The sequence below is a fragment of the Carex rostrata genome, chromosome 8 (genome assembly GCF_964058835.1).
Source record: "Carex rostrata chromosome 8, lpCarRost1.2, whole genome shotgun sequence".
Lineage (NCBI taxonomy): Eukaryota > Viridiplantae > Streptophyta > Magnoliopsida > Poales > Cyperaceae > Carex > Carex rostrata.
Genome location: NC_135925.1, coordinates 98,587 through 108,635, shown reverse-complemented (window position 1 = coordinate 108,635; position 10,049 = coordinate 98,587). Strand labels below are relative to the sequence as shown.

At 34.8% G+C, this 10,049-nt stretch overlaps 1 protein-coding gene across 5 annotated transcripts; it reads right to left on the bottom strand.

Moving 5' to 3' along the window:
• Positions 1-2,339: 2,339 nt before the first annotated feature.
• On the bottom strand, positions 2,340-9,013 carry LOC144558773 (acyl-CoA hydrolase 2-like). 5 transcript variants are annotated; one of them, XM_078307646.1, is made up of 18 exons: positions 8,861-9,012; positions 8,679-8,771; positions 8,519-8,586; positions 8,242-8,317; positions 7,856-7,902; positions 7,631-7,756; positions 6,914-6,991; positions 6,532-6,619; positions 5,796-5,908; positions 5,446-5,508; positions 5,024-5,079; positions 4,350-4,448; positions 4,191-4,247; positions 3,974-4,075; positions 3,808-3,856; positions 3,432-3,500; positions 2,738-2,853; positions 2,340-2,594 (listed from the first exon to the last, which is right to left on the bottom strand). In XM_078307646.1, the coding sequence occupies exons 1-17, from the start codon at positions 8,874-8,876 to the stop codon at positions 2,776-2,778; spliced, it is 1,278 nt and encodes a 425-aa protein (XP_078163772.1). In that variant the 5' UTR covers positions 8,877-9,012; the 3' UTR covers positions 2,340-2,594; positions 2,738-2,775. The 5 variants fall into 5 exon arrangements, 4 of the variants coding, with proteins under 4 accessions (XP_078163772.1, XP_078163776.1, XP_078163773.1 ...); XM_078307647.1 differs by having other exon boundaries at positions 2,357-2,594; positions 2,734-2,853; XM_078307649.1 differs by having other exon boundaries at positions 2,357-2,594; positions 2,774-2,853.
• Positions 9,014-10,049: the final 1,036 nt, after the last annotated feature.

The window sequence follows — 10,049 nt, the reverse complement described above, 5'->3', positions numbered from 1 at the left end:
TGTGTGTGCATGAGGTCTGTGTGTTCTTCATGAATTCTTCCAAGGCATTTGACATTTCATGGTTGGGTAACAGTAGCTGGTAGATTGCACAAACGATCCGAATTAATAATCAAATAGTATTGTTTGAAATAGTGCCAAAATATCTTTAATCATTATAAAAAAGGTCAGATAGGCACCTTGTCATTACTGAAAAGCTGAGTAGAAACTAAAAAGCTACGATTACATCTAAAAACTAAGTATAAACCTAATATCTTCTAAAAACCCATAGATTACTTCATGCCTCAACAACCACACTCAAATCTAAACTAAGATTAGCATCATAGGCAGTAATCTAAACACACAATTCTACCTCCAAAATCTTAACCCTACTAAAATTAACACATCTGGTTCACTATCCAAAAATATTTTTAAGCATAAAACAACATTTTAATCACAACCCAAATCATTGAGAAATAAGAAGAATTATACCAAATATTCTTGAACTGTGATTAGGGACATCATGTTACAAATAGTTCTGAGCTGAATATCAGAAAAACAAATCTCATTTCTCAATTCTCCACAAACACAAATAAATAGCACTGAAAACAATGAGAAATTCAACCCAATTGCTACAAGAGGTAAAGAATAAAAACCGAAGCAACAGCTTCAAGTCAGTTGGTTGTAACACAACCGCTTGTGCTAATGCTAGTTATTATCTACACCTAAACCTAAGGTAGTGACCCAACCAATTGACATGTCTTAAATGGATCATATCATAGACTTCACAGACATGTGTTTTGGCTGATGAATCCTTCTACAAAAGAATTGTTCTTTGGTTTGAGCATTTCATCAAACACCTCAAATGCATTGATCTATTCAATAAAATCAACTAAAATATTAACTTTTCAAGTGTTCTAACAATTTGATTGCATGAGATTATTTTTATCTCGACAGTTTTTTTTTGTGATTTCGTTTCAATCTAAGCCTTGAGGTGTTTTGATTGAGCCGTGTAATAGTCTTGTGCAGAGAATATTAAAGAATCGAATAAAAGGGTAAGAAATCAAACTAATTCGGTTACATAATCTAGCAGCAGGAATCACGTTGTTTTTCTTGACGAGCGAAGAAAAGCAAGAATCGTAAGATGATTGAAAGAGGAACGAGAAACATATGAACTCAAGACTCTTGAACCGATTTTGTTTAGCGGTCAGTTCATCCGTTTTTTTAATAAAACTGGCCGGTTAAATAGTTTTTTTACCGGCCCAACAACAATCCAATAACATAAACGATACTTGAAAGGAACCGAACAGGACTGGTGACCGGTTCCGATTTTTTCCGGTCAAACTGAACGGTCCGATCCGGTGCAGTTCTGATAACACTGTTGCAAATTCCAGACAGACCAATCTCACGATCATGAGCCAAGAAAATCAAGCAATGCAAGGATTGGTGCAATCCACTTGGATGGATATGGAAACATTATCCTGCAATGATCTGACATTTAAGATGAGTTTATAAGAAATAAATATGATTAATTTGATTCAGACGGTAGAAGGCAACAACATTGTTTTTTTAGAATAATTATTATGTTTGCATAATACTTAAATATTTAAGTTTTATTTCTTGCCAGCTTTGACCAGTAGCCTTGCTGGTTAAGTATTGTGCTTTTACGTTTATTTTCTTTCAATTTCAGTAGCAGGTTATATATATGGTTGCCTCCATTGTAAAAGGGAGATAATTCTATAAAATTTGAGAGAGGTTTTATCTTTATTGTTCTTAATTGAACTTTGAACTTATCAAAGTGGCACCAATCTTTGTGGCGTTCTTCTCCTCCTTGGCTCCTAAATTTCTGAAGATCTTCAACGGATCGAGGATAAGTTCTTATTCCTTGGTTCTTGAAACCAGATTTCAACGGGTTGGGCTTTTTCCATCTGAATTGATTTGACTTTCTCGAGTTGATTTCAATTTGTTTGTGGGTTCACATCATGACGGCTGCTCTCTAGTCGGGGGTAAATAAATCTGTTGAACCATTCAAATTTTTTCATGCACGAATCTCAAAAAAAAAGTTTTCATGTGTGAATCTTAACAAAGATCAACAATTGGGATCAGAATAACAGGTTCCTCTGTCTTTGATCTAGTGACAAAGACAACTTTCATATGAGAGGTTATGGGTTCGTAAACCCACAAAGTGAGAACATCTTCTATAATATATATAGAAGTTTGAAAGTGTATTGAGTAGCTTGATCTTCAACCCATGATTTAAAAAAAAAAAGAATCCTCATTTCCCTGGTTGGGACCACAAATTAAAAAAAAAAAAATACTAGCTTGGGTGAAAAATCAATGGTCATAATAAAAAGCACAATGAAAAACAGTACCAAGAATCTGGATGTTGAAATAATCAAGACTTGTACATTTTGAATATTTAATATTTATACATTTTTCAAGTAACAAGTTGTAGTTGGATGAGGACCATCTATCAACTAACCCTCAAATATTCAGATCATATTCATTTATTATTCTCAACATTTTTGCTTTTTGTCATCCAATTCTGATTATTATTGTTTCTCATTAGCTCCATCAATTATTCAATATGCCCTTCAACCGAGTAGCATCATAATTAACTACAATTAGGAAAACCAATCTTTCAAATTTAGAAAAATAAACTAAATTGAATGGGTAAGCAAGATATTTAATTGCAGTGCCAGAAAAATTTCTTTAAAACAGACAACTGAAAACTGACATTTCAAGTTTTGGTACAACTTACATGGGAGAATTTGAATTTTTCATTATTGAAATAAACCTTCAAAGCCTTGGTTTTGGAGACTCCACTGATTGCCTCACCTCCCTAACTCGAGCTTCTTGTGTAAGCGACACAACAAGCTGCACACAAGGATCCACACAAATTTGATGTTTAAAACATACGATTTTCAATGACAAGGATTTCTCTAATTGTTGTTCCTTGCTTAAGCTTCTTCTTGATGGAGTTAAAACAAAAGGAGTTGATCTTAATTAAAAGGGCTGTTTTAATTCGAGTTCATATTTCTGATTTTAACATCCAAACATTCGATCTGAACCACTTAACATGATCTGCTTATAAAAGTGTCCTTGGAGACAGCATTTTACATTTTTTTGGACCATTTTACTATCTTTTAGATAGTTAGAAAATCGCTGCTTTTAGATGGTCTAAAATCTCCCAAAAACGACGATTATCTATCTATCCAAAAAAACAGTAAAGGAATTCCCAAAAAAAAAAAAAAAAAATAGTCTAACAAGGACATTTTCATATAGAGATCATGTTGAGCGATTCGGATCAGCTGTTTGGACCTTGAAACCGAAAATATGGACACAAACTAAAACATGAGCTTTAATTCGCGATGTACAATAGCCCATCAACAAATTTGAAAATTAAAAAATAATAAAAATAAACACTTTTGGAAATTAAAAAAAAAAAAAAGTACCTCGCCTTTCCTGTTGTACATGCGACCAGTAACAAAACCACGGCCCCCATAAGCTGTAGGTGAATCTATCTGCACCAAAGTAGCTCAAAATAGAATTACAAAAGTAAAAAAAGTTTCAAATCATTTGATAGATGACTAAACGATTATCAGATGCAACACATTTTGTACCCAACCTATCTATGATAGAGAACACATAATACTAATATTTACTTTTTGACCAAATTTAACACTGATGCTACAGTTCTCATATCAGTATATAACATATCCTAATACAATATTAATACATACACATAAAATAGCATAAGAACTGTTTCTAAGAAGAAAAAGAGAAAAAAAAAACAAAGAAAAGAAGACAAGAAGTGGCTCAAAGACTTACAGTAAACAGTACCCAGTCATCAGCTTTCACAGGCCTGTGAAACCACATCCTGAGAAAATAAATTAGGTTATTTATATAAATTACTTCAATTAAAACATGTGCGCACACATACTAAAAAGTAGTAGTATCCATTTACATAAACAGAAAAATGACTGCTACCACATACGAGTGATCAAGACTAAGAGCGGATGCAATGATACCCCCCTTTCTGTGTGGATTTAGGCTAACACCACCAAATATTAGATCTGATGCATATGCAACCACACATCTATTATATTAAAGAGAAAAAATACAATGTTAATTGAACAAAAGAAATAAATAAGAGGTAAAAAGTATCTCAATGTATTGCATAGGATCAGTGATGTTAAATCAGAACAATTTACCTGTGCAAAGCTGGATCGTCTGAGAGTTCCCCTCGGGCTCTAAACCAATAAGAGAAGCTGAAACAGAAAACGGTATTTTAATATAGTACATCAAGGAATTTATAAGACAGGTAAAAAAAAGTATAATAGATAAATAAACAGTCGAGAAAAGGAAGTTACCTCGGTTTTGATTCTTCTCGTGTAGAGTATTTCTCACAGAACCTTATCTCTATGGGCCAAGGAACAAACTTTTTTGAAGCCACTCTTCTCCTATATTCCCTGCAGTTTTCGTTAAAAACTACTTATTTTTTAACTTTTTTAATATAGGGCAGAATGGATACTTTGTAAATTTAAAATGAGTTTTATTAGTAAAGGCAATAAAATGGGTAAATTTGTGAGCTTTTGAATTTAGAAGGGTAAATATGATTTTATGAACTTTAGAGGGTGGGGGGGGGGGATATGTAATTTCGAAGTTTTTGAGGGGTATACATGAAATTCCCCCAAATTAATAATAGTTGAGAAATCAGCATGTGAATCCCTGTTACTTTTAACCAGTGTTGTAAAAGACGTTTGTTTAGGTCGATTAATTGGCTGATTAATCCTTGGCGGTGACCAAACCGTCATGAATTTTTCCGACTAATTGGCCGATTATTTCCGATAAATCGCTTGGCGGTACCCTGTCCGTCCGACGACTGCATACCGTTATTTACAACACTGCTGTTAATAGGTGTGGTGGGGAGGGGGAGAGGGGGGAGTTACACTGTAAACGTATTTACAGCTCTAAAGCCATGAAATGAGGTCAGATAGAGAGTACAAAAATATGGAACTAGTTCACTTCAAAATAATATTATTACATGGGAAGGCGTGGATCAGTCATGTGTCTTTCCTGTAATTCCTCCATAGATAAAAGCTGTTCTTGTTAACCAAGTAAAAGAGTCAGTGTACAGTTCCAGTAGAAAAACAAACTAACCGTGTAACATGACCTACTACCGGTCAAAATGTAACGATCAAATGCCGGGCTGTACAAAAATTATACTGAGAAAAATAGTTGTCAGTGAATCCTAATAATTTAGAAACTATACAAACAAACACATCACCCTTTTTTATTTTATAACTAAGTTGCTCACAAATATTTTCTATGAAAAGTTTTCTAAAATATCCACGAATGAAAGAGGTGCTGAGTGATTGTACCATTATGTGCCAGTGTAAATCAAATCATAGCAGTATAAACTTGCAGTCATTGCCAAAAATAAGTTAAGTCATAAGAAAAACTAACAGTCTCAGGAGAAGGAACAGGTGGCATCGATACTGTCTGGTGTTCAAAACCTAACTGTTCTTTCTGCATCAAAGATTCATAAAAAGATGTTTATTACAGGCAATGGCAGATACAGTAAGAGGGAATGGGGGTCAATTGACCCCATTCATTTGATAAATTTCTGTGCTTGTACATGATTTTTTTTTATAGTTTTAGAGTAAAATGCTATGGATACTGTGAAATTGACCCCCATACTCAGTATGAAAATTTTATATGATTGATCTCCATAGCTTGAAAGTCTGGTTTCGTCCTGAATTTACAGGAAGATACGCATTAAATAGAAGATGATAGGATGATATATGAACAAAGACCTGAAATGAGGCAATAATAGTGAAAATGACAGCGCCATGCTGCGTTGCCTCTACTAATCTGGTGGCGAAGTTATTGCCATCTCGAACTCGACTCACTTGATAAATTATAGGCACTATTGAGAGTGAGACAACAACAAAAAATATCATTATATTGTAAAAAATAAAGCATATGAAAAAGTACAGAACACAGCAGAAAAGGATGCTAAAGGGAGATCTATGAAGAAAAACCTATTGGTCTAATTTATGAAATATGAGTATGACTTGACAATATAAATTCTAACTCCAAATAGGCAGAAGCATAATTAGATTCATCTTTAAATATGTGTTGCTTCTACTCTTAACATGATTTTTTTTGGGTGCAAACAGTGTCTCAGCTCCTGTGAGTTTCTCATTCAAGGTAAACCACAATAAAAACCTAAACCTACCAATGCCCTCAGGCACTATCCATGGTTTGAATCTTGACAAAGGATCTGTTACATAAAAATAGTATATCTAATTTTGCATATAACACAACTAAGGGGCCTTAAGAATATGGAATATGGGTATAGACAACGTAACTGATTTTATTATCAATTTTCCTTTTTTTTTTTTTTTTTTTTTTTAAATATTGACAGAGGCTGTCAATGTATACTGCAAACATCCATAAACTAAATTACAGCAAGATTAAAGCAGTACAATAAGTCAAAGTATACAATAAGTCAATTGTTTAAGAATTTATGTTCATAAAGAGAGATACCATTGTTGTCCCCTCTCAAGATGAAAGTTGCATGTAAACTATGCAGTAGTTTAAAGCAGTCCACTGTTTTTGACGCTGCTGCTAGTGCCTATGTACACAAATAAATGATAATCAGTGAAATAATGGAACTTCTCTTTGAAGAAGAAAATAACATAAATATTCCCTCAGAACTCCAAAACCAACAAGAATAAAATGTGATCATCTCTTCACAAGTTAATTTCAAGACAATGTTGCTTGGAAAGTGCAAATAATTACTTGAAAAGGGATATTAATTTATGTTATACAAATAAAATCACATGGTAAGTCCTGATGTTGTTTCTATGCAAGAAAGTATACTGTGAAAAAGATATGACCTCACAAGAGAAATAATGATTTAAGTAACCTGGCCAATAAACTGTCCACCAAAGACTTGTTTAAAAGCAGGAGCATCTCGAGGAGTAAAACCCCGGAAAATGTTAACCTACATTTACAATAACACAACACACGGTAAACACAGTCTAAATTATACTGAATGTAGAAATAAGCTACGGTGTATGTGTTGAAATGCTAGATTCCAGTACCATACCAGTTCAGAATTTATCTGTACCGCTATATTCTATTACCTAAATACATGTTATTTAGTAAAAAAAAAGCAACCTGGCTTCACCTGTTACTCTGTAACTGTAGAAGTTGGTTTATTCTATTAAGTAAATGCATGTTACTCAGAAGAAGAAGAAAAAAAAAAAGCCTGGCCAATTACTAGATCAAAACATAATGATGTTAAAGATGCAGTATCTCAGATTCCCCACAAAAATATATAAAAAATCACCTGCATCCCTATTCTCCTAAAACTTTTTAAGTCGCCCAAATTACCCTAATGACCTTTCTCAGTTGTATAAAGATGTGCAAATAAAAGTAGTAGTTAATATGGCACATTTTACAAGTACATGGAGATGGAAGCAGGAGATAACACACAAGACATTGTCATATTTTTTTTGTAGGGAATGCCTGAATATTTCCGGTGTTTATCTTTATGGGGTTATGCAAAAATATAAGAGTTTCCAGGGGGCAACTTAAAATTTCGAAAATTTGTAGGATTAAACAAAAAATAATGACTTACGTCCAGTGGCTCCAGATGTAAAATATGTTCCACAAGGGAGAAGTTTTCTGGTGTCTCATCGGCATTCCATATTGATTTCGGCTGCAGTAAGTATATATATTTGTTTGGCAGAATCAAGCACGTTAGCTGCAATGAGGTCTAGTTAGTGGGCCCACATATATAAATTAATGACGTATAAGTCAGTGTATTTCAAAATAATAAATAACCAAGAAATTTGACTATTACCGCACTTAGTGCAACTACACTGACTTGATGAGTACAGCCAGTACTCCCTGTAAAATAGTTATCATTAACAATAATACAAAAAGATAAATTTACTAGTGGAATACAAGGTCGCAAATCATATCATTTCTTTTGGTTACAAAAGAATTTAATATACATATATCAATTTTTTTCTTTCCTAGTATGTTTTCTATTCCTTCTTTTAATCCTTTTACTATAATTACAATCTCTCCCGTTTCTAGTGGTCAGAGGATCAGATCCTTGTCAGATTTGAACAAACTAACGACTTTGATCAATGGTTAATTATGATTGAGATACAGTCAGAATATGCCAGCTCTCCAACAGCATAACGTAATCAACAAACAGTAACAAAAATATGAAATATCTACCATGACCAAAATAGTCATATTTTCTCAACAAAAAACGGTTTCCTTCGTCTGCATTGGTCGAGTCAGAAATCTCAGCCTGAAACATAAAAAAATGACTGAACTAAAGTTCATACATGGATTAATTGGTAAAAAGGTACAGTAAAGTCTATGTATCAGTGGCTGGAATTTGAAAATTGAGCTTAGATTCATGTATATTTGAATTTTTGCCTACCCCTGGTGAAATGAATGATAAGATATTAAGATATTAAGATAGATAAGATAAAAACAAACTGCTGACCTGACCCTCCCATATGAAACAAAGGCCAGCTACTGGTTCTCCTTCGTGCACAACATACTCTCCAGATTCTACCAGAGAAAAACAAAACACAAAATAATTTCTTATTATTACTGCCTCTTGCAATCAGAGATTTGTCTTCAGAAAGAGACAAAACTCAAACCATAATGCTTGACTTGAAGAACATGAGCAATCTTGCGGTAAGAAGAACTTGGGAGACGCTGTAGCAATGGCACTTGACCGAGAAATTCAATCACTGCACTGACCCAATAGAGAAAAAGTAAAAATCCCACTTTCAGGAAAAAAGAGAGAGTAAAAAAACATGAATTGTGCCTCTTAATTTACCTTCCTCAGTATCCATTAAAGAAGTTCACTAGACGGGGAGAAGAGAAGAGAAGGGAAAGGAGAAGGAGAACTGAAGAGAGGTGAAAGCGATTGGGCACTAACTGTAGTGAGTCGTCGTTGTATAAACGCGGGGTCGGGGTCGGGGTCGTCGTTAAGAGCAAGGTTAATGTCGGCCAGTGTTTGGAGTAGTGGTTTGCTTTTACCCGAACGGGTATGACCCGTTTTACCCGACCCGTACCCGTTACCCGAGGTACCCGTACCCGTGCCCGGGTATAGGCGGGTAAACGGGTACACGGGTACGGGTTTGAGACGGACCGGACTCAATGATTCGGGAAAAAACCCGCCCAACCCGTACCCGTTTTACCCGTACCCGAAACCCGTCTACCCGCACCCGTTTTACCCGTACCCGCACCCGTTTACCCGACCTACTTTACCCTTTTACCCGTGTACTTTTACCCGTTTACCCGTTTTTTTTAAATTCAAAATTCAAAATTATTTTGCCGCCGAAAAAAATAATATTAAAAACAGAAAAAAAAACTAAAAAACAGTATAAAAATAAAAAAAATAAAAAAAAATAAAAAAAAATAAAAAAAAAATAAAAAAAAATAAAAAATACCCGTACCCTACCCGCCCTACCCGACTACCCGTACCCGAGGTACCCGTACCCGTTACCCGAGACGGGCACGGGTTTGAAACGGGTAGGGTACACTTTTTGAAAACCCTACCCGACCTACCCGTACCCGCCTACCCGACTACCCGCCCTACCCGTACCCGCCCTACCCGACTACCCGCCCTACCCGTACCCGAGGTACCCGTACCCTACCCGAATTCAATCCACTAGTTTGGAGGCTGGAGCGGAGAAAAGAAATTCATATCCATTTTAAGATTCGTGCCGTATTAAAACGAACAACTCGGATCTCATTATACTCGTGCCGTATCAAATATGGGAGGAAATAAGTAGCTGTTTTTTTGGTTCAATGAAATTTTCTTTCAAATTGGTGAAGAAAAAGTTGATTTTCATGTTTTTGGGGAGGAAAATAAGTAGTTGTTTTTTTGTTCTAATTACAGCAGGTGCAAACATAGACATGAAGTAAGAAAAAATTTCCTTACAAATTGGTGGTAAAACAGTTGATTTTTATGTTTTTGGTTCAATGAAATTTTCGTTTAATGACAATGATACAATTTGCAG